The following is a 24,105-nucleotide window of genomic DNA, read 5'->3' as shown; positions in this document are numbered from 1 at the left end:
TGCCAGCTGTCCTAGTTTTTCCTTTGACGAGACCTTGCTTCTGTCTCTGACTAAAAGTATGTGCTGGTCTGGCCCCAGTTTTCTCTTACTCCTAGGACATCTCTCATTGCAGCCTGTGTCATTCTGTTGAAGTCTTTATGGGACCTGAGAGGGAGCGCACATACTGTCGTGTGCTCACTGCGTGTAACAGCTTTGTGAGTCTCCCTGCGCCTACAGGTCTCATCTACTAAAATAGGTGTATTACCTATCCCGATAAATGAGGTGGAATTGTCCCCCATACACGTACCCCGTCATTATTTGACGTTCAGGCAGCGCCAGGCTCCTGAGGATTCAGCATTTACCATCTGCAGGTCACGACACAAGTGTGAGCGGCACCTTCTAGGATAGGACATGTCCCTCTCCTTCCTGTGCGCCTCCACCCCACCCTCTGCTTTCTCCTGTTCCTGCACTTTCTCTTCCTCAACCTGACCCTTTTTAATCTTTTATAGTTGTGAAGTCATATGGCACATTTTTAGGAAGTCCTGAAAATATTCTAAAGCATCACTTAAAGTATCTTTATCCTAATAATTGCTTTCATTTTGTGTGTGATTTTATAGTATTCTACCAAGTACCTGTATTTTAAAAGAAATACAGGTGCAGTCATGATACTGCCCCTTGCCCATGTCGATGGCTGATCCATACCCGTGTCCCAGGGACAGGAGACAGGGAGGTAAAGGTGTGTGCAAACCAGAGAGAGGAGCGGGCAGGGCGGGAGGACTATTGTCGTCACAACCAGTGAGTTGGCAGCTATACTAGGAGCCATGAGTATATTCGTATCCTTCAGGTTGGTATGTGGCACTGTTGTCAGTTTGGTACGGAAAAATAGTTGAATATTGGCAATTTAATATTCAAACTAAGAATTCTACTTCCAGGGGTTTACTCTAAAGAGGTAAGATCTACATGCATATGTATGTACAGGATGCTCATAGGAGCAGTGCACCTGTTAACAGAAGGGAAATTGGAAGATTGTGTCAATAGGGTCAGTAAAAGGTTGGTTAAATAAATTCTGCTGAGTTTCAAATGTATTCACCCATCCTGACGAGAGAGGTACAACTCTGTACACATGGAAGGCATTATGTTAAATGCTGGTGTTTAAAACAGGCCATGTATAGAACATATATAATGTAATTCCATTTATGTGAGAAGATGTATGATTTTTATTTTTACCCTGATCTAACAAAGTTTTGAAAATAGTATGATTTTTGCATTACTGTTTTGACAGATATTTATATATTTATTCAGCTTCTTGTGCTAACCTTCCAGTGCAGAATCTGTCCTGTTGCACATGTGGAAATTCTGGAACTATTATGGGTGATCCATATGTTCACCTGTGCAGGCAGGAAATGGGCTTAATACTAACATTGTTGAAAAATCAGCTAGGAATTCAGAACTTCCTCCTGTTTAAACATGCGCGCGCACACGTGCGCACACGGCGTAAGTAAAAATTTGGCCTTTCAGCAGCTATTTATAGCAAAAATTTGGCCTTTCAGCAGCTATTTATAGCCGAGGCCTGTTTATTTTATTTTATTTATTTTATTTTTTTTTTAAAGATTTTATTTATTCATTTGAGACGCAGAGATACACAGAGAGAGAGAGCATGAGCAGGGAGAGAGGCAGAGGGAGAGGGAGAAGCAGGCTCCCCGCTGAGCCAGGAACCCGATGTGGGGCTTGATCCCAGGACCCTGGGATCATGACCTGAGTCGAAGGCAGACGCTTAACCATCTGAGCCACCCAGGCGCCCCCCAAGGCCTGTTTAAATGTGAATGAAACGGAGATATTTTGTAAGAACTTGAGTGTGGAAATTTTCACTGAGTTCAGGGATAAGTTATTTAATAGAAGCCTCAGAGTTAAATGATAGCCATTCTGTAATTTTTAAGATCTTTACTATTTGATGAAAATATGTAAGATGTATACATATATGCATATGTATATTTTCACTGAATTCTAAGCTAAATGGATCCATTTTTAAGGGGCCCAGAATTTGATGACCTTGATTCTTTTTAATTGTTTAGTTTGGTAACACCCAGTACATGTATGTTTTTGTGCGGTGTGATACTTAGTACTAGCGTGAGTGCCTGTGATCCTATGGCCCAAATGAAGAGAACATGCCTGATGTCTCCTGGTCCCCTGTTCCTGTCACATCTCCCCGCCCCCACCCTTTCACACCATGCAGGCAAACCTGGTCCTGTGTGTCCATCATCCCCTTCCTTACTTCCCCTTGCAAGTTGTCACATTTCACAGTGAGTGTGTGTTTGGTTCTGGCCTAGGGTAGAAGCTGACCTGAGATTTTCCCTGAGCCCTCTGCATTCCCTCAGCGGCCTGACTAGGGTTTGGATATTGTTTTGTTTGTTTGTCATCCAGCTCATAGAAGCATTCCAGAAGATTAAAAAAAAAAAAAGTTTTATTCAGCACTTTTAGTTGTTTTCAGTGAGCAGCCTTGTCAGGACATTTGGTCCACTGTTTTGGTAGAAATGGAAGTTGTCATAAGGTGATTTAAACATGTATCCCATTTGGTTCATTTCTAAAATAATTTTGAATTGTGGTTAGAGACTGTGGTTCATTTGATACTAGTTGTTCAAACTTTGTTTAGACCTGTTTCAGCACCTCCCACCTCCCACCTACTGAGATTTTGTCAGGGTTCTGGTTTTGCTGGAGGAGAACGTGTGTTCTGTGATTGTTGAGTAGAGTGTGACGAATACCCATGAATTCAAGATTGTTGACAGTGTTGTTCAGGCCTCCCGTGTGGCTAGGATTCCTTTTCCTGCTTTTGGGTACAAGTCAGGCCAGGGAGTGTTTTCTCTCAGAACTCTGATGTTTATTATTGCTGTTGAGAAGTTGGCTGTCATCCTGGCTTTGAAGGTGATCTGTCTGTCCTTTCTCTCTGGGTGGCTTTAAGACCTTTTCTTTGTCTTTAGTGTTCAGGAGTTTTATTACAAACCAGGTGTGGATTTCCACTCATTTTGTCCTGCTTGACCTGTGATGTGCACCCTGTACCAGGGGCTCATCTCTTTTCATCAGTTCTTTGAAATGTCTTATGATACCGACTCAGACCTTGCCTTTTCTCCCTTCTTTGTGACTTGGCCTGAGATCCCCATGTGGGTCCACATTAGAACTGCTCTGGCTGCCCTCCCTGTGCATCCACTTCCTTCTCCTGTCTTGGCTCTTTGTCCCCCGGGGATCCACGATTCAGGTAAATCTATCACGTCACTGCCCACTCTCCTCAGCCGCAACCAACTTTGATGTGTAATGCATTTGCTGAGTTTTTATTTAGCAAAATGTGTCCCTTCCCCCTTTAAGAAAATCTGCCAGGCCGTTGTTAATGGCTCTTACTGTTTTCTGATTTTTCTGCCTTTTATTTCTTTACCATTTCACCATGGTGATGGTTTACACTGACTCTCAGTCAGTGATACGTTTCCTTGTATGTTTGTTACGAGCTGTTATTTGGTTGAATTTCACATGTGGGAATCTTTAGGGTCTAGCTTGGAGATGAGTAAATAAATACTCCTGAGTGTGTTACCTGTTGTCATCTCTATTTTAGAAGAACACGTATTTTTATTATTTTGGCTCTTTTATCAGGGTAGAAATAAAAGAATTATATTTGGATTCTCTCTACCACTATTCCGATCCCAGGAAACAGAGAGCACTTATAATAAACTACCTTAATTTTATTATTTAGAAATTTCAGCTATGCCCACTATTCATTTTGTCCATTGTTTTGGATGGTGTCATGCAGGAAACAACGTCAGCGGATATATTGAATGTTGGGTTACTGGTTGGAGATTATCTTGTGGATGTACAGTTTCAGTTAACGATGTCCTAAATGTGACTACCAATGTGAGATACTGCAAATGATTCACTAAATGTTTTTGACCCATTTTAGAATATTCTGAAAGATATTAATCAGCACACTCTAAAAATAAACTAGAATCTTGTTATAACCCTATTTACTGTAGAGCAGAAGTTATAAAACTAAGTTTTGATGCTAAAGCTAATGGCTCATTATAAAACAAGGAAAGTATGCCTTACCCTGAAATCAAACTTTTCCTTTGCCATATAACATTTTATTCCTCTTTATCTCTCTGAAATCTCACTTGTTAAAGGTGTATTTGGTTGGCAACCTTTTGCAAATAATGGTGGCCATTAGTTTGAAGAGTGATGCCCATGTTTGGTCAGGAAGTTGTCATATTAACTAAATCTGTATTGATGCCGAACTTGTATAGAAGTCATCTGGCACTCGAAATTTTCAGCTCTTACAATGCATGGGTCCGACATGGTGTTCCCATTGTTTTCTCCTGCAAATATTTTAAGGTTAAAATGAGTACAGTTGACCCTTGAGCAATGTGGGGTGAGGGATGCTGACCCCCTGCACAGTCATAAATTCATGTATAACTTTTGACTCTCCCAAAACTTAATTACTGATAGCGTAGCGTTGATCAGAAGGAAGCTTTACTAATAATATAGTCAATTAACATATTTTGTATGTTGTTTGTATTATATACAATATTCTTACAATAAAGTAAGCTAGAGATTAAAAATGTTATTAAGGAAATCATAAGGAAGAGAAATTACATTTACAGGACTGTACTGTGTTTATCAAAAAAAAAAAGTCCATGCGGGCGCCTGGGTGGCTCAGTCGGTTGAGCGACTGCCTTCGGCTCGGGTCATGGTCCCGGGGTCCTGGGATCGAGCCCCGCATCGGGCTCCCTGCTCAGCGGGAATCCTGCTTCTCCCTCTCCCGCTCCCCCTGCTTGTGTTCCCTCTCTCGCTGTGTCTCTCTCTGTCAAATAAATAAATAAAATCTTAAAAAAAAAAAATCCACACATAAGTGGATCCTTGCAGTTCAGACATGTGTTGTTCCTGTGTTACCTGTAACATCCTGTCCTGAAAACATTACCTGTAACATAATTATGACTTATTTGACAAAAGGAGTTCTGGTAGGAAGTTGAAAGAAGATACCAAGGGCAGAGCCGTAACCTCACCCTGAGGAATAGAATCTGAACATGCCTCGGGAGATATTGAGGTGCCAGGGTGTGTGGTTTCTTGTTCCTGTGATTTTTTATTCAGACTTTTTAGTTTTACAAGTTTTTATTCAGATAATTGTATTATCAGACCTTGATTTCTTTATCTGTATTTTCTTGGCTATAAAGCTTCCTGCCAGTTAAGACATTTTGGAACACCAGCTCCAAATGGGAGGCTCTTTTAACCTTTAATCCTTTTGAAACCTGACATTTTCAACGTGGTAATTATCGGCTGTCCTTTTCCAAAAAAAAGGTAAAATAAATATAAGTCTAAGTCTGACTTACTCAAAGGTCTGTTTTCTGTACTTATTTGATAGATTGAGTAATGTACATTTCTTCTTCTTTTTCCACTGCTGTATATTTTTGTTGATTCAAGAAGCGCTCATGTTATTGAGGATTCAGGTAAATCCTGCATAGTTACTCTATTCAGCCCATATTTCTTGGCCATCCTTCTGTATGAAAGACTTCAGAAATGGGAAGGCATTATAAATTTGCCTTCAGCCCACCTGAGGGACTTTGACAGACTCTCACACTGGTAGGAACACTCTGGTCGTCGAGTCCCCAGAACCAATCTCAAAGCTTAGTCACTCACTAGGAGGATTTACAGAACTTGGGTTGTTTGATTCTCTCGCAGAGTAAAGAAAAAACTAATGAATATAAATAACAGTACTTGCCACAGAAGGAAGTCCAAATATACCCTATTTTTTGAAGTAGGAAATTGACATCAACATGGACACAGATTAATTTGAAAAACCAAACACCGGGGATGCCTGATGGCTCAGTTGGTTAAGAGCTGACTCTTGGTTCCAGTGCAGGTCATGATCTCAGGGTTGTGAGACTGAGTTCCGCGTTGGGCTCCCTGCTCAGCATGGAGTCTTCTTGGGATTCTTTCTCTCTCCTTCTGCCCCTCCCCTGCTCACACACTCTCTCTCTTTTTCTCTAAAGTAAATAAATAAAATCTTTAAAAACAAACCAAACACCAGCTTTCAGAAGTCTTTTCTTGAAAGACGCTTGCTCAAGTGCTGCACTTGGGGTCAGCACACAGTAGTTGTCTGTGACATGAAGAGAGAGTGGCCAGGCGAAGCAGGCGGTGCATGGGAAGTCATTACGTCAGCCCTTGTACGCAGCAGGGTGACGGGATGCGCTTCCACCCGCCCCTGGTCTTCTTGTAGAGGAAGACTGTGGTCTTCCCTGTGAGAGAGTTTGGAGGCAATGTGGGCACACGCTGAAGCCTGACTTGTAGGGGTGGGCCGACTGGTGCTTGAGTCCTCACTCTTCAAACACTTGCAGTGTGACCTTGGGTGAATTAACTTTCCTGATCTTTATGTGTAAAATGGGATTACTAACACCAACCTTGAAGAATTACTGTAAAGATTGCAAATAACATATGTGAAAGCATGTACCTCGGCCCTGGTAGTACTCCTTAAATAATAGGCAGCCCCTCTGTTGTCACCTTCATTCTCGTTAGGCTTGTTCTGAGGCTTTACATTGGGGATGATGGTGCTGCCAACTCACAGTGATGCTGTGAGGATTATAGGACATGTTACAGACAAGTCTGCCTGCCAGGGTGCTCAGTATATTTAAGCAATTTTATCCACATATACACACTTAAATGCTCAGTAAAGTGCATATATTTCACAAATGAGAGGCAGTGAATTCCACTGAAAGTCAGTAGGAGATGAAAGGTAGCCAAGAAATGTCTTATAAGAGAAATGAACACTGAGCATATAGAACCCGGAGTCCTAAAAATGCCTGAGCACAGCATCAGTATGTGAATGCGCATGGTGGCTTCAGAGAACGTCCTCTCTGGGGGGGCCGTCAGGGAAATCGGATGGGGTTCGCTGTCTCCTCTTGCAGACACAAGCTGCCACAGGGCTTGCGGTAGGGATGCAGGGAGCCGAGGGTCTGCTGGGGTGGCTTCATGTGGGGTCAGTCCACTCTGCAGGGCGCATCAATCACTTCAGACCATGGGCACAGAGCTCTGAGAGCGAGAGCAGTAGACTGTTGATCTAGGAAAGCAACTCCTAGAGCTTTTAAGTCATGTTCATAATGGGATTTTCTACAGAGATTGTTAAATTATCGTGGCCTCTGTTTGCATTTTTGCAACTAATGTGAATCTGGTTTTGATGAATGAAAGTATATGATTACGTTTTGCCACCTGTGAAAAGTGCTTAAAAATTATAATTAAGCTTTAAGATAATTTTGTTGACTGTGTAATATTCCATTATATATACACACATACCACATCTTCTTTATCCATTCATCTGTTGATGGACATTTAGGCTCTTTCCACAGTTTGGCTATTGTGGACATTGCTGCTGTAAACATTGGGGTGCATGTGCCCCTTCAGATCACTACATTTTTATCTTTGGGGTAATTTTACTCAGCATGTAATTGATATTCTGCTGTGGTCTCTTTGAAGTCCTAACCAAACTATAAACTAAGATCGACTGTTTCAGTCAGAACAACTGTGGTGTTTCTCTAACTCACAGAAATACATGTCTTGATGTATCTCTTGTGCCTTTATTTTTGTGTGCAATAATAAACCTACTTAGGATGCAAAAACTTTGTTTTTAAATTTGGATTTATTTTTTGCTATATAGGAGAAAGGGCCAGTTGAAGTATAAACAAAATGATTCTAGGATTAAAGCTTTTAACTTAATTTAGTGGATTGAGTAAATCAGTTTGAATCAGTCTTAAATACCTACTATGTGTAAACAGTAGAAATTACTGTTGCTTATTTACATGGAAAATGATATTCACAGAGGTACCCAAACCCCAATTTGAAGACTTTATTAATTCATTCATTTGCTCCCTTACTCTGTTAATAAATATTATTAACCACCGAGGTCTAGGTGCTAATGCAGAAAATAAGGCAAAGGTTTTGAGAGGAAATGATGTTCAGATCAGAAATAGCATATGGTTGCCTATGGCTAGGTGACTGGTCATCGCTCCTCCCCTAAGAGAAAGGAATGTGAGTAGGTGAGTACAGTGCACATCGGGTTCTGGATTCTTGGTGCATTGAAGAGGATATTCCCATCGAAGACTTTTCACTGTAAGAAAGACATGTGGTGAAGTGACTGGAGGAAGTGTGAATCATTGTGTTGGCAAACTTCCTAGGCAAGCATTGCTGAGTTTCTGGGCAGTTTCAGCCAACCGTTTGAGGTTTGGCATCATGAACTGAGGCAAAGCTTATATTGTACTATAGTTTCTGTAGTTGCTCGGCAATAAGCTTGGCGAAGGAGGTAGGTGGTTTGTTTAGTAGGTGTTGGTTTTGTCAGAGAGTTAGAATAAAGGGATAATTAGGGATTGGGAAGTTGGGGGGTCTTTGCAAGGGAAGATCAGGGTGATGATACATGATGTAAGGTAGACAGAGTATTTAACTGGGGAGTAGAAATCTTTTGAGCAAGTGAGCTGACAGGCTAGGAGGTAATAGTTGAAGAGCAGGATCTTTGGAATTTTTTTTCTAGGGCAGAGGTCAACACACTTTTTCTGTGAAGGGCCCGAGAGTAAATACTTCAGAGTTGAGCACTAAGAGGCAAAACCAAGGGTGTTTGAAATACTTCTATAATAAGAGACAAGACAGATTTCCACAAAATTTTGTATTGGTGAAATTCATAATACAGTGATTGAGTGTAGTTTTTTGTAATACAGTTCTGCTAATGAGAATAATGGACTTCCTTTTGGGGGAGTGATAACATTTCACTGAGGTTCAGAATAGTGCTCTCTATTGTCAGTTGCAGATGTTGATCTCTTGATGATATTCTATAAGGAGATCTTACATATTTCATCTTGGGAAGTATCTTCACACTGACAGGTGCTCTCAGGTCCAGCTAGCAGTCTGCCAGGTACTGTGATTGAGCATAATCATTACTCGGAAGGTGCTTACGGAATTCTTTTGGATTCTTCTCTTTTTTTAAAATTTAAATTCAATTTAATTAACATAGAGTGTATTATTAGTTTCAGAGGTAGAATTTAGTGATTCATCAGTTGCTTATAACACCCGGTGCTCATTCCAAGATTCTTCTCTTTATATTAGATTTTACACATGTTATGACTTTGCAGATTAATCACATACAGGTGATGGTGAGGTGGAAGCATGTCATTTACAGAGTTGCATGGATTTTGAAATATGTAAATTTTCTTTGCCCTTGCCATTGGGGTCCAAAGAATGCTGCTGGGACTGTCTGTAGTTTGAGTTCAGAAAATACATCCTCTGCAAATTTGCATGGAAATAGAGATCTTTTTCTTGCTTTCACTTGTGACAGCATGGGGAGGGTCTAAAGCAGTTTGCGATTCAGATGATGTTAGTTGCTTCTTAAAGTCTAAGTGCTCATGGATTAGATGAGTTCTTAGTAAGAGTCCATTGTATTTCTGTAGCTATTTTTGGCGTCGCTCATTTCTGTATCCAGCATCCAGCATAATTATTGGCCCAGTGTGTCTGGAGGATGTGAACGGCACCCTGGAAACAGCCGTGGAATGGGTGACTCTGCAGTGTGCTCTTCTAACGCAGCTTTGTTTCCCCCATTCCTTCTGATTGCAGGTGAAGAGCGACTACATGTCCGAGATAGCTGACCGCGTGGACCAGGACATTGCTTTGAAGCTGGGCTGTCTAGAGATACGGTAAGGTGGTAACTAGGCATTGAGGACTTTGCTCATCAGCGGTGTTCATTAGTTTTGGAAATTATCCAAGTATTTTCCTTTTCCTCATAAAGATTGCTAATGAAATATTGAATAAAATTTGAGTAAAAATTTGAGATTTTGAATTAGGTTGTCAGTGCTACTTTTAGAAATCTTAGGATCTTTTAAAATGGTATTTCATTGTATTTGGAGTGGAATGATTGATGAGAGCGTGCGAATGTACGTAGGTCTGAGAGTGCTCCCCAGTACTCTCCTGGGGTAATAGAAGTGTGCTGTGTCTGTGGGATCCCAGGTGTTAGCCGCTCGCCACCCCACCGGTGGGCTGAGGGATTAAATGTGCTCGTGCACATCGCTTAAATGGAAACATAAATAGCCGCATATGGTCAGTGGCAGCCGTGCTGCAGGGGTGAGGGAAATGGACCTCTGAGGCTATCGTTCTTGATTCTGGTAACATTTGTCACCGTGTGTCATGTATTCTATGCCACCATTTTAATTTTGAATAAAAGAGTATTTTACCTTTTTCAGGTGTGATTTCAATTAAAATTTACTTTAGGCTGCTAGTTTAAGATGAGTTGGTTAAACTAGCCAAAATTTGATGATGTGTGCTCAGAACAGTTAGTGAGAATTTCCCCCCAAGATCATTATTTTTTATACTGCATGAGGCTGTTACATACCAGTCCGTACAGGGACCCGAGGGTTGTTCAGCTCTTCCTTAAAACTTGTGTTCAGCCTTAGTTCTTTTTTCCAGTAACAGCAATCATCCCTCACTGGTCTCTTCGTGTTCGTGTCCCACCCCTGAGCCCTCACAGGTCTAGGCAGAAAGCATACTTGGGTGTCCCTTTCTCACTGCAGACAGTGCTGTACTGGGTTATGTGGGGCAAGGGTCAGAAAGCACCCGCTGTTGCACGAGTGGTGCTGGGACTCCCTGGGTTCTAGGTCACCTTCCTGCTCCTTCCCACTCTGGCCTCCCGTGCTGTGTTTATCCCTCGCCTCTGTGCCCCGTTCAGTGTCCTTGATTTCATTATGAAGTAATGCACTGCAGGAAAAGCCGGACAAATCAGCCTCCCCCTCCAGGCCCCTCCTTTACCTGCTCCCCTCCCCCCCGCATGAATAGAAAGCGAGAAAACCAACTAAGTGACCCTTTGGGGGTCCTTTGTAATTTTTCATCTAAGTCTAGTACTTTCATTTTAAGTAGGCCAAAGAAAAAGCCAAACAAATTTGAAAAGCAAAACCAGTACTTATATTATTATAGACAGGTTTGAAACAAAGTCTCATTCTCCTGTAACTTGACTTGAGATGATGCGTCATATCCCGAGTGCCCCAAAGCAGCTCAAGCCAGAGCTTAGCCCTTTGCAGGATACTGTGTATGTGCAGAGAGAATCCGACCCACGCGTGGCAGGTTCTGCAGAGAGAGGACCTGGCTCCAGTGAGACCTGGCTGCTTGAATGGGTAGTCTGGAGTAAGAGAGTGAAGTTCAGACACTGAACATTCAGAATGGTAGACAGCATTTCCAGGCCGGAGTCTGGCCCCTCTGCCTGCAGAGCCTCCTCGGATCATTCTGTCACATGTCCGTGCACTTCCCCTGGGTGACACGTGCGCCCCTGCGGGAGTCGGTGTGCTTGCTGCCTGCCTGGCCGTGGCAGGAGGCTGGTGTCCCTGTAGCCGTCCTGCTTGTGCGAGCAGTCTCTGACGGAGAGATGAGCACAGCAGCCGGCGGATGGAACTAACCTCCTTTACACCTGGAGTCTTGTCTCATCTTTACAGAGAGCCAGACCTGCTTCACATTAAAAGAGAAAGCAAGATCGTCCAATAGGACAAAGTCTGTGTTCACTGACCTCTGCCTCACTGGGGCATGGGAGTAAGGCCAGGGATGAGATTCGGTCTTTATTAATAGCATATCAGGATGTTTGTGGCTGAGCCGCAAAGTAGTTACCGTTCAGCAGCGTAGACCCTCCTTATACGTGTGTGTAAATATATGTCTTCCCTGGTTTTAGGCGCTCGTACTGGGAGATGCGAGGCAACGCGCTAGAGAAGAAGTCCAACTATGAAGTGTTAGAGTAAGTATTACACGCCTACACTGTACCACACGCACCCAGAAATACGTCAGCCTTCAAACCGAGGGTTTTATTAGTTCACCTAAAGTTAAATTCAAAACCTGAAACACTACTGTTTCTAAAACAATTATTTCTGGAAGAAGGAAAGTTTTTGTAAGCAAAGAATTCCTAATGACAGTAACTGTGTGAGCAGAGATTTTAATTTGTTGACACATGTCTTTGGGCTGATAATGTTTACGGTGTGTCAGCACAGACTTCTATCTCTGTAGGTTTAATCATATTGGGGTGAAGTTTCACTTGTAGTTTGCAGCGAATTCAGAATTGCTGATTCAGTTATCACCTACATTCTCTATATACATTGTTGAAGGGTTTTTTCACAGGTGGAGCTATGTGAATTACTTGTTGCTCACGTAACAGGATATTTAGGATAACTGAAAAATTTTCGGATCTTGAAATTAATTTGTGTATTAGACTGTTATATTAGGTTGTATTAAATGCATAGAAGCCATGCTGGAGTTTATGTCTGGGGAGGCTTGAAGTTCTGTACTTCATCTTTTTTTTTTTTTTTTTTTAAAGATTTTTATTTATTTATTTATTTGACAGAGAGAGACACAGCGAGAGAGGGAACACAAGCAGGGGGAGTGGGAGAGGGAGAAGTGGGCTTCCTGATGAGCAGGGAGCCCGATGCGGGGCCTGATCCCAGGACCCCGGGATCATGACCTGAGCCGAAGGCAGACGCTCAACGACTGAGCCACCCAGGCGCCCCTCTGTACTTCATCTTTTTGATAATTCATGCAGCAAAAGAGCGTTGATCTTTAAGTCCCAGTAAAGGTCCGTTTTAGTTTCATTAGGAATGGTGCCACATCTGGCCAACACTTACCTTTTCTGGCTGTATTATTACTGAAATCCTTGTGGTGTTTGGGAGATGTAAAATAAATGGGTAAAATAAAGTAAAAGGTTCTCTATCACTGCTCTGCTATGATAGCAACTTTAACTGGCTTCAGATTTTGCCTGGACGTTCTTGGATCCCAGCTGTGGCCACAGTGTGAAAGTTTACTGGCCCATCACTTTGAAAGCAAGATTCTGCAGGGGAGTTGTAGTCATTTAAACATAAAAGTAGAAATAACCATTTTTGCAAATTGGTTACAGCTCAGGTACAGCCATTGGGAATAATAACTGGTCATAAGAGATGTGATAGTTATTTTTCATAATGGACACGCGTCTCCTTTGTGCCCGGCTGTGAGGGGGGAGAGTGCCACCTGGGCCGTCTGTCCTGCTTGAGGCCCTGAGAGCCGGCCCACAGCCTGACCTCTGAACGTGACGTGTCCGCAGAGCCTAGCGTCCGTGAGCATGCACAGCACAGAGGACACCGTCCAGACGCTGTGCCCGGCTTTATCTGAATGCCTCTGTCCATACGTTGTGCCCTTAACAGATTGGGAAGGGCAAAAAGGAGTTGGTTGGAGATGAATGAAAAATTTGAGATTAACCAGGATATCTTAGCAGGCAGAATTATTTTCAGTAGAGTGTTTCCTGGCCTTCGGTGGATGATGTAGAAGTAGTGAGACCATCGGTAACTGAAACAGGAAACAGCACTCACTGTGGTGGAGATTTCTGTTCACAACGGCCGCGTTCTTCAGCCTGCCAGACTCTCAATGCTTCAAGTACAAGTGGCTGGAATTGAGCAGATCATTGAAGATCTTGTCTGAGATGACGCTGGGTTTGTTCTCAGTTCAAGTGGAGGTTCACAAATAACAGGGATAGTTTTACCTGTTTGGCTATTTGGTCGATTATCTGTTCCTTTGTCCATTTATTTCTTTACTCATTAGTTCACTTAACAGACATTACTGAGCACGTGCTGAGCCATTGGCAGCCGAGTGCTGGATATTCAGAAATTAATAATACAAAATGTTCACCCTCAGGAAGCTTACAGCTAGCGGGGAGACTCAGATGAGTGAGCAGAATTGTAGAATAACATCCTAGGAGCTGAAGTAGAGGTGCCTGGGGGTGGGGGGTGTTGGGAACGTGGGACTTGATGTCCGAGGTGGTTTCACGGGGAGATGTGGTCACCCCGAGTCTCGAAGAAGGCATGTGGGCAGGTGGGGGGAGCTGCCCGGGAGGAGGGATGAGACTTTGTGAAGGCACAGAGACACGGAAGGTCAGGTAGCAGCTAGAAAACTGCCAGTTCATTGTGAGGGCTGGGTCATTAACAGCCCACTGCTCTCTTCAGAAGCCTATGGTCCTTGCCCGTTGCTGATCCTGGGCCATCCTAAACAGGACAGTGGTGTGAGGAGATTTGCAATTTAGAACTCCATGTTCACGGGACTGGGATTTTATTAAAGAAGGTTCAAAAAGGGAATCAGGGAACCAGGACACCACGGTGTCCCTCCTGCCTACTCGAGGGGGAGCGAGGCTGTTTGTGGGCACGGCAGCGCTGGGAGCGAGCTGGGTGGAGGTGGCCGGAGCTGGGGTCTGTGTGCCAGCTGCCTGGTTAGACTTGGTTTTCTGTCCTGGGCCACTAGGGATACCGCTCGCAGGAAGAGTTTCTGTTGGAGGGGGAACCGGAGAAGTTGTTGGAGCATGTTGATTTTCAGTTCTGAGGGAACATGCATTTTTAAAAAAAATAGAAATGAAGGAGAAAAGTGGGTTTATTTCATATGCTATAAAATCACTCCTACGAGTAGCATTAAGATCTTCCATGGTCCCCAGTGCCTGGTTTCTAATGTCATTCATCAATAAAAGGAACCAGGGCTCCTTTGAAAAATGCCTGATGCTAGAAAGGTGGGGGGAGGGGGTACAGGAGGGGCCTGAGCTTCTTGGTGCCAGAAGGGAGGAAGCGTGCTCTGCCCACATGTTGCAAGAGCCAGCTGAAGTGCCTAAAGCTGGCATCATTTGAGCTACAAAATGAGCGACATAGTTTTATATCATAACCCAGATTATAAAGTAGATATCCATGAGTCCATACTCTTAGAAATGACTGAATACATGAGAAGTGACAAATCTCCCCTACAGAAGAATTATAAGTAATTTATGTAGATATGACCACAAAGGGGGCAGAGCGTAAAATCCCACCTTAAAGGATGAGCTATACTTGGTGACTTGTACAGGACAGTTTGGAAAGGGGTGTGGGGAGAAAGTCGGCTGGCGGTGAAGAAACCTGGCAGGCAACACCTGAGCTAGATGATCAAGGTCGGCATCAGCAGTGAAAGGCCATGCTGACGGCAGGTGCCCTTGGGAGGATCTGTTGAGAAGGGCACTCCACCTCTGTTGGCTTCCTCCCCTAAACCCATAACCCCAGTCTCATGCGAAACACAGATAATTCCCAGTCGAGGGACATTATACAAAATACCAAGCCAGTACACCTTAAAACTGTCAAGAAGGTAAAAAACATGGAGAATCTGAGAACCTCACATAGCCAAGAAGAGTCTGTGGAGTCATGGTAATTAAGTTGGATTCTGTAACCAAAAAAATGATGTAGAAGAAGTAATGAAATCTGAATTAAGTACAGACTCTGTTAATAATAGTAAGTCGGTGTTGATGTAGGAGTTGTGGTGTGCCACTGGTGATGGGAGCTGGGACAGGAGAGAGACCTGGGCCTGGGCCGTGCATGGGGCTCTGTGCTGTCTTTCCAACGTCTCTGTAAAACTGAGACTATTCTACAATAGTCTGTCTCAATTTAGAGAGAAATGATAAAGGAATGGAGGTGAAAAGCCATCGGGTAGATAGGATGACGGTCTCAAGAGTTCAGTCTGTGGCGGACAGTTCCCTGAAGTCTGAGAAGGACCTGGATTATAAATCACCAGGCAGCCAGGGACAGGGTGCCGGAGCGCCTGCTCGCATCCTTCAGGTCAGCGTGAAAGCCCGTCCTGTTGCGGTGAACTATATCCTGCCCTGTCTCTGCGAGGCCCCAGTAGGAACTGTGGTGTCACCGGGTGAAGTGAGCCAGGCATACTGTAAGTACTGTGAAAGGGACACAGAGTCAGAGGACAACAGGGGCCCAACTGAAATCCCCATGGATGATGCATTGACATGTCTGTGGCGGCAAGAACAGGCAGTTAAAAGAAAGAAAATGAAGAAGCAGGTATCCATCAAGGTGGGGTGGTGGATGGTGTATTTGGAGGCAGGAGTTTTCAGTTTAAGATCTGTTTGCAACAAGGAGCACCTGGCTGGCTCAGTTGGTAGAGCGTGCTGCTCTTGATCTCAGGGTCGTGAGTTTGAGCCCCACACTGGGTGTGGAGTCTACTTAAAAAAGGAAAAAAGATCTGTTTGAAATGAAAGTCAAAGATTGCATCAGGATTGGTATATATTTGGCTTATTTCTAGAGATTACAGAAATTGAGGTGACGGGAGAGAAGGCGGGGGGCAGAGGACAGACCCGGGCACTAATGGGTGGGGGTCAGTAAAGTGGAGAATGTGGGGGTTGCTGTCCCCAAGTGAGGGCCTGTATCACGGGAGAAGTGGGTGCAGCGTGGTGTCATCACAGGCCTTTTCAGGGGCTGTGGGTGAAAAGCAGAATTATCTGTAGTCTTGAGGCGGCTGTTCTGTATTCTTATGTAGGTATGCTATGTAAATCAGGCAGACATGATAGAGAAGGAAAAGAAGGGCAGGTTTAAGAGGCTTAGGTTCCAGGGCATGACTGTGCTGGGTTTACCCTGCCCGCTTTCTCCCTCCCTCTAGTGGTTCCGGGTAGCTGCGGATGTGTGACTCCTCTGTCCTCTTGCAGCAGAGTGTCTGGTGCGGGTCCTGCCCCCACCGTATCCTGCCCTTGGTGTGGGCTTCCAGGGGTGTAGAGTGAGAGTGTTGCTGATGCCTGCCTCCGTGTGTGGAGTTGGGGAGACGAGCCGCCTCGAGGGCCAAACACAGTGCCGGCCCTGAGCGAACGTTTGCCCGTAATTACCATTGTGATCAGGATCCAGATGAGAGCTTGTCACGATGAAAACCAAACTGTGTAGAGTTACTTCACAGTGTTAGTAAGAAAACAGCGTACGAAAGAATGTCAGAGTTCATCTCTTAACTTAATTTTGAACCTTTCAAAATTGTTTTCATTTGTTTACAAAGGTAGTAATACATTCTAGCTGGAGAAAATTGGAACAGAATTGTCCAATAAGATAAAAATCTTCGAATCCCATCAGTTAGTGTTAACCACCTTCACAGTCTTACTGTCTTCAGAAATACTCCTATAGACGCCCCTTGTTCTCCGTGTGTGTGCACAAGGCAATACAGAGCTCAGTGTGAGAGCAAGGACACTGTACGTGCATCCTGCTTCTTTCCGTCAGCCTTACTCTGGAGAGCTGTTTGCACTGACTGAGTGCGTGTCAGCAGATCCATCAGATCCCTGGGCCATGCTACATGTGACAGTCCGGGCGTGGGGGACGTTCGGGCCGGTGACAGTATGTGGCGGTGTCACTGTGTTTTCTTGTTCGTTTTTGCCTGTTGACCGACAAATAATAGCTTGTTTTATTTACTTCAGCTTGATTACCGTTGATATTGAGTACCTTCCCGTATGTGGACCATTTTATATATTCCTTTTTTAAAATTGGCTGTATTTTCTTTTCGTATTAATATTAAGAGGTTTTTGTCATATTGACTGTGTTTGTAGAATTTGTTCTGTATGTTCTTCCCAACTTGTCTTTGTCTGTCAACTGTGACCATAAATGGCTTTTCATCATACAGGACTTGTTCTTTTTTTTTTTTTTTTTTAATGTAGTAAAATCTGCCAGTTATTTTCATTTTAGTTTTGAGTTTCAAGACCTGATGTTTGTTCTCAAACTTTTCTGGATTTGTTTCTATTTTCTCATCTCTAGATGTGCAGATATGTTTTCAAAGGTTTTCTTGGTAATGGTCTGTGTGATAACAGCTTCTTTGGCTTTCGTGGAGACTGTCTTTGTGAGCTGGTGTAAGATCATTTCCCTCCAGTAATTTATTATGTAAACATTCAGACACAAAGAAAGTTGAAAGAACCGTGCAGCGAGCACATGTATACCTGCCCCCCAGATTCTGCAGTTGACATTCTGCTGTATTTGCTTGATGTGACCAGTTTTTGTAAGTGTTTCAGTGTGGTTTTAAAAATGGACTTTCTGAGAGCTGGGTGGGGTGGGGCAAAAAAATAAAAATAAAAATAAAAATGGACTTTCTGTTCAAGCTGCTTAACGTCTGTCTTTCCTGGTGTTTTGTCTCCTGACATGTCAGTGACTGAGAAGGCATGTGTCTCCCTCTGTGGGAACGGCTGTGCCCATAGCCTCCTGTGGGTCAGTTCATGTCTGCTCTGTACTGGGGGTTTTTTCAGTGAAACACACAAACAGAATGTTTTTATCTTCTTGGTTAATTGACTCTCTTGTCATTATTCAGTTACCTTCAGGGTGCCTAATCGTACATACTTTATTGTTTTGGGGGATTTCTCCCCTTGATGTCATCTTTGCCTTCTTTAGGTTAGCATTGGCCTAGCTTTCATTTTCTTTCCTTATATTACTTCTCTTCTTTCCTTTATTACTTTTTTTCTCTTCCCACTTTATTACGTCCTTATACTTTTAGGCATGTCTCTTACAAGCGTCATAGATCTAGAATGTATTTCTTTTAACTGGTGATTTAATATGTTCATATTTATTAGAATAAATGATGTATGTGGACTGGCTTGTGTTGTCTTTATTTCTATTATCCTGTTTTAAAAAAAACTTTGTTTTTTGGGTGTGTGTGTGGTTTTCTTTTTTTTTTAATGTGTGTTTCTTAATGGGTTTTCTTATTCCAAATTTTTTTCCCTAATGATTTGGAAATTTACAAACTATTTCTATTCTTTTATTAGTTACCCTTACAATTTAACCTTCTATAGTAACCAAATCTAGATCTTAAAATTCCTTTCACCCTCTCTTCTGTAGTGCAAGGACCTCTGGACATCCTAACTCTCTCTACACCTCCTTCCAGCTTGCACACCGTTCTCCCATATGTTAGTTCTGTCTTTACTTAAGCTCCACATGTTAGACGTTGTTATAATCTCACGCAGACATTGTTGATTTGGCGGCATGTGTACCATTTTATCTCTTACACATTCTTGTGTCTACTTCAGACCACCCTTCCGGCATCCTTTTCCTTCAGACGCTGTATTTGCTCCACACTCGACAGATCGCGTTTCTAGGACGGCTATTGACAGACATGCTGCCATTTCTCTGCGGTCGCTCTTTCCTTTCGGAGCTTCGCGCTGCTCTTCCGTCTCCCTCGTGCCTCATGCTTGCATTTCGTTCATGACCCAGCTTGGAACAAGATGTGCTGCTTGATTCTGTGGATTTGCATTTTTCATCTGCAAAGTATATGCCATCAGCTCTGCAATTGTCAACTAGATACATTTGGACCTTTGTAACTCTTAACATGGTTCATATTTTCCATCTGTTTCTCCCTGTGATGGTGTCTGTGTCATTTCTCTAGATTGGTCTTCTAAGCCTTTCATTCCCTCCTAAGTAGTCTTTCTGTCATACCTCATCGGCTCACATTTCATTTCACCATTGACACTTTTCAATTCCAAATTCGTTTCTTGGGATGTGATCTGCTCTTTGTTCCCAATAACCTTTTTTTTTTTTTTTTTTTAAGATTTTATTTATTTATTTGACAGAGACACAGAGAGAGAGGGAACACAAGCAGGGGGAGTGGGAGAGGGAGAAGCAGGCTTCCCCGCCGAGCAGGGAGCCCGATGCGGGGCTCGATCCCAGAACCCCGGGGTCATGACCTGAGCTGAAGGCAGACGCCCAATGACCGAGCCCCCCAGGCGCCCCCCCAGTAACCTTTTGTTGCATGCTTGTGCATGTGATGGTGGCAGGAGTGTGTCCGTCAGCTCCTCAGACTCACCCAAGCCTCCAGGTGGCTTGAGTCAGAGCTGGGGGGCCGAGGTAGGGCAAGCGGGGCTCCAGAGGGGCTCGTTCGAGAGCCAGGGGTGGATGACACAACTGCAGCCTCCCTCGGGTCCAGGCCCAGTGCCAGAGCACCAGGTCCACCCCCCTGCCCCCCCCCCACACCTTCAGATGCGTTCCATCCAGAACCCTAGAGCAGGTGCCCGTGGCTGGCGGTCCCAGGGCTCCTCACCCCTAGTGCTTAGCGAACGCCAGGCCAGGTCTGCAGGCCTGCCTGTTTGTCGCCATGCTGCGTAAACAGTCGCTGCTCTAGCACAGCCTGCCTTCAGTTTTCCTTTTTCCTAGGGTGTATTATTTAGAAATTCTTTTGTATGTATCTTTGGTGGTTAAGTTCTGTTTCTGACATCTTGAAAGGTGGCTTTACTCCATGAACAATTCATGATTCCTCACGGTATTTTCTCAATACTTTAAAAATTTGTGAAGCTGTTCCTTGGGTTCTGTCTTCCCACAACGCTGTCGGGAAGGCTGATGCCAGGGCTTTACATGTTGTGCCCGCTGAGCGGTCATCCAGCTCTGAGCAGACTCTGGTCATCCTGCCCCAGGGACCCGGCAACCCAGGTCCTCCAGGGGCCTTGGCATTTCTCTTTCCTACTGAGTATTGCTGGTAACTTGGGGCCACTTAGAAAGGTGTATATTTTCTAATACAGAAGAGAATTCTACACAAATGCAGAATATCACTTGTTTCCTATTAGTTTATTTTAGGTTTCTCTTTTTCCCTGCCAGTAATGAGAAAAATTGGGAAATAGTCCACAGGGTTGCCTAGTTTCTGTCAGAAAATTTAAAGACAATCTTGGTTGTTTATAGCCTAATGAAGAATACCCCTTCAACTTTACCATGTTTCTAAATAACTATTTTGAATCATGCTAAAGATAACTGGGCCAAGTTCTAAGAGTGGGGAAAGCACTATGTAGGAACTTCTGTAGTTTTTCTTTAAACTAACTAAAGAGCTAGTCTTTCCATGTCTTTCCAACTGTGGTAGAACCAGTGTGCCTTCTCTGTAGACAAAAGGGAGATGTGTGGCGGTGGCCCCCCAGCCCCGGCCCCAGAACGTGTCTTCCTGAGGATGCACGGTTCCAGGGAGCGGAGTGGCGTGCAGATGGATGAGACTTCCATTTGCACCTTTATGAGCAGAGGCGAGGCAGGGGAGGAAGGTAGCTGCCACAGGAGGTCAGATTAGAGGTTTTAAAAAAATGTTTTGTACTCAAGTTAACAACTGCATTGTGACAATGACAAATTAACCAAAATACACTAATGAGAGTGTGTTTAAATTATGGTTCCTACTGTGATCTCATTGAAGGAAGAGTTTTACATACCACTGATTCTTGTTTAAACTACAGACTTGTGTTGTGAAGTTATTTTATATGAACTACTTCAATTTTTGGTTCTGCTCATTTCCTTATTATGTGGTTCGCTTTTTCAAGACATGTGTTTTTAGTCACCTTTGCGTGTGGTGTGTTGCTCTGTAGTTGTCTGTGTACCCATGTCTGTTTTCTGCTAGACTGTCAGCTTTGCTGGTGGAGGCCCTCCTAGCCCCATCGCCTAGCGGTGCCTCACGTTTAGGTGGTGCTCCACCCATTGGTGCTTCTTGGATGAAAAACAATTCATGATTTAAAAGTAACTGAGGATAATAAGTTTGCATTGTTTCCATTTCTTCATTGTCTTCCTAATAGCAATCTATTAGGTTTCTTTAGTTACCTAAGATACATAAAAGAAGATGCTGATGGATTTGGCATGAATTAACAGTGGCTTAACTAAGATAAAAGGTCATTCCTCTTTAATACAAAACAAATCCTAGGCAGTTGCCGTTCCTCATCACCAGAGTGCCAGGCCTCCTTTTTTTTTTTTTTTTTAAGATTTTATTTATTTGACAGACAGCGAGAGAGGGAACACAAGCCGGGGGAGTGGGAGAGGGAGATGCAGGCTTCCCACTGAGCAGAGAGCCTGATGCGGGGCTCAATCCCAGGACCCTGGGACCATGACCTCAGCCGAAGGCAGACGCTTAACGACTGAGCCACCCAGGCACTCCCAGAGTGCCAGGCCTCTTTAATCTTGCCATCCCATCATCCATAGCATGCCCCCCTCCCCCCCCATGACCTAGGATGGCTGGTGGACCTTACCAGTCACATTTGTATTCCAACCTCCCAGAGGAGGAAGAGATGGGCATCCTCTTTCTTTCCCCTCCCTGCAAGGACACAGGGGTGTACATAGTACTTTCCCTTAGAGGGACATGGGCTGAGTCGTAGTCACGTGGTCACAGCTGGCTACAGGAGAGGAACATAGTACTGTGCCTGGCCAGAAGACAACTTCTTATTACCCAGGAGGAAGGAGAGAATGCCATTCAGAAGTGCATAGCAGTCTGTACTGCAGTTAGAGAACTTTCATATTTATCAGTTTTTAAGAGGCTTAAGGTATTTCAGAAGTTAAATATCTCCGTGGTATTTTTATATTAAAGATACTCAGAGTTTCAGGGCAAGGATAAGATAGGGATCCTGTATGAAAATGCACATTTTAGTTGTATTTTAACATCAGTTTCGGTTGCTTTTTTGCCTGGGCTTTAAATCTTTGAAGAATTATGTCCACAGAGCATTAGTTACCCAAAGCCAACAGATGAGGCCATGGTCTTCTCAGAAGTGGTGCCAAAGGGGAAATAAACTTATCTTTGACATAAGGATTTACTTAGACTAAAGCTTATTCCGTACTCTGGTCTCCCAAGCCTGCTGTGTTAGGGTATCAGTGGACTTGGATGCATGTGTGCAGGACGAGGCCAGAGGCTGGGAGTCTCCAGGCAGGAGCTGGTGCGCTCTGGAGAGTTCATCCTGCTGTATGGTAGAACCTGGGTGGCAGGGAGAAGCTGCAGGTGGTGAGGACTGCCGCCTGCGTACCTGGACAGCTCTCCATGGGGAGTGGGCTGTGGAGGGGGAAAGCCTGGAAGCGGGTGGTCAGCCCTGAGACATGGAGGCGCAGAGCTTGGAGGTCCGCTGCCCTGCTGCTGCCACATCGTCCCGGGACGCCCTCCTCCCGGCTGCAGGGCTTCGTCTCAGGGGTTGGAACGCTGCATGGTCATCCTGTGGTCACTGTGCTGGGTGGGCAGCCGTACCCAGCGTCCGTCCGTTCCGCTCACCCCTGCGCTCACTGAGGAGCCCTCGAGCCACGGTCCTGAGCCCTGGAGAGTCGGGGTGCCTGCCGTCCTGGGTTCCCTGCTGCAGCCCAGCGCAGCGTCCCACCATGGTGGGAATGTCCTTTCCGCCCTGGCCTGCGAGGCAGCCCCTCCCCATGTAAGGCCGCTGAGCCCCTGACATGCAGCCACCATGACAGGGAACTGGATTCTTAGATTAATCTGAGCTAACTTAAGTATATATTGCTTGGCTACTGCAGTGAACGGTGCAGCTCTCACCTGATGCTAATAGCTTGTCAGCTGTGTGTGGGTTTGGAAGTTTCCTTTGAATGCGTGTGGGAATCGAGCAACCTAATGCTTGAATTTTGGAGTTGGGGTTTGGCCGTATTCTAAAAGTTTCATGTAGCTAGATTTTTGTCCAGTGAGGAACTACCCCTTGACAAGTGTTTGTGTTAGTAAAGAATTACATTATAATAAAGGCCAGTAGTTGTATTTTGTGGAAGACATATAAGTAGTTTTTATTGTTTGATTCACATCATCTCACACTTGTGTAGAATTTGGGCTCAGATGCGTTTTATGGCACAGGAAGCTAAAGACTCAACTGCTACACATCAGAGGGCACGCTGTCACCCAGTGCCAGACACACACAGCTCGGAGAGGCAGCCTCACATTGAAAGTGGGACAGGCTGCCTGTCCCTGCTGGGTGTCCTAGGAGAGGGTTTAAATTTGGATGTCTGTAATAGGCTCTCCCTAAAACTGTGAACGCAGCACCCGAGATGCTCCTTGGGGTTCCTCGGCATCCTCCACCAGGAAGCCTAGAGTAGATTGGCTTCCTGATTAATGGATATGTGTTGTTGAATTTTTCCAATGATTTTGCATACTTCAGCCTCATTTTTAGTTTCTTACTTGCCAGGTGTCACATTTTTTAAAAGATTTTTAAAAAAAATTTTAAAGATTTTTTTAAAATTTATTTATTTGAGAGAGAGCAGAGCGAGTGAGAGAGAACATGAGTGGAAGGGGGAGGGGCAGAGGGAGAAGCAGACTCCCCACTGAGCAGAGAGCCTGACGTGGGGCTCGATCCCAGGATCCCGGGATCATGACCTGAGCCGAAGGCAGACGCTTCACTGACTGAGCCACCCAGGTGCCCCAGGTGTCACATTTAAAAGAGGTCTAAGATAGGGACAAATGTTAGAAATCCATTGCTCAAAAATAGAAAAACTAAACTGTATACTTGCCAGCATTAGTTGACCTTAGCTCCCCGCCCCCCCCAAATGGAGCTGTCTTCATCTTGGAAATAAAAGTAACACCTAGAAATAGGCTTCGTTTTCACAGAAGTATGCCCTCTCT

General features: G+C 44.2%; 1 protein-coding gene across 6 annotated transcripts in view; it reads left to right on the top strand.

The window, feature by feature from the left end:
• Nucleotides 1–24,105, top strand: part of PTK2 (protein tyrosine kinase 2) — a 260,594-nt gene that overhangs the window by 111,171 nt on the left and 125,318 nt on the right. For all 6 annotated transcript variants that reach the window (XM_035012006.1, XM_035012007.1, XM_035012003.1 and 3 more), the window contains 2 exons: nt 9,601–9,680; nt 11,693–11,755. In XM_035012006.1, the coding sequence (XP_034867897.1) occupies nt 9,601–9,680; nt 11,693–11,755 (143 nt within the window). The remainder of the gene's footprint in view (nt 1–9,600; nt 9,681–11,692; nt 11,756–24,105) is intronic.

This window comes from Mirounga leonina, unplaced genomic scaffold, assembly GCF_011800145.1.
Source record: "Mirounga leonina isolate KUSES-001 unplaced genomic scaffold, KU_Mleo_1.0 Mir_165, whole genome shotgun sequence".
NCBI lineage: Eukaryota > Metazoa > Chordata > Mammalia > Carnivora > Phocidae > Mirounga > Mirounga leonina.
Note: the sequence above shows the minus strand (reverse complement) of the source record. Positions and strands in the feature narration are given on the sequence as shown.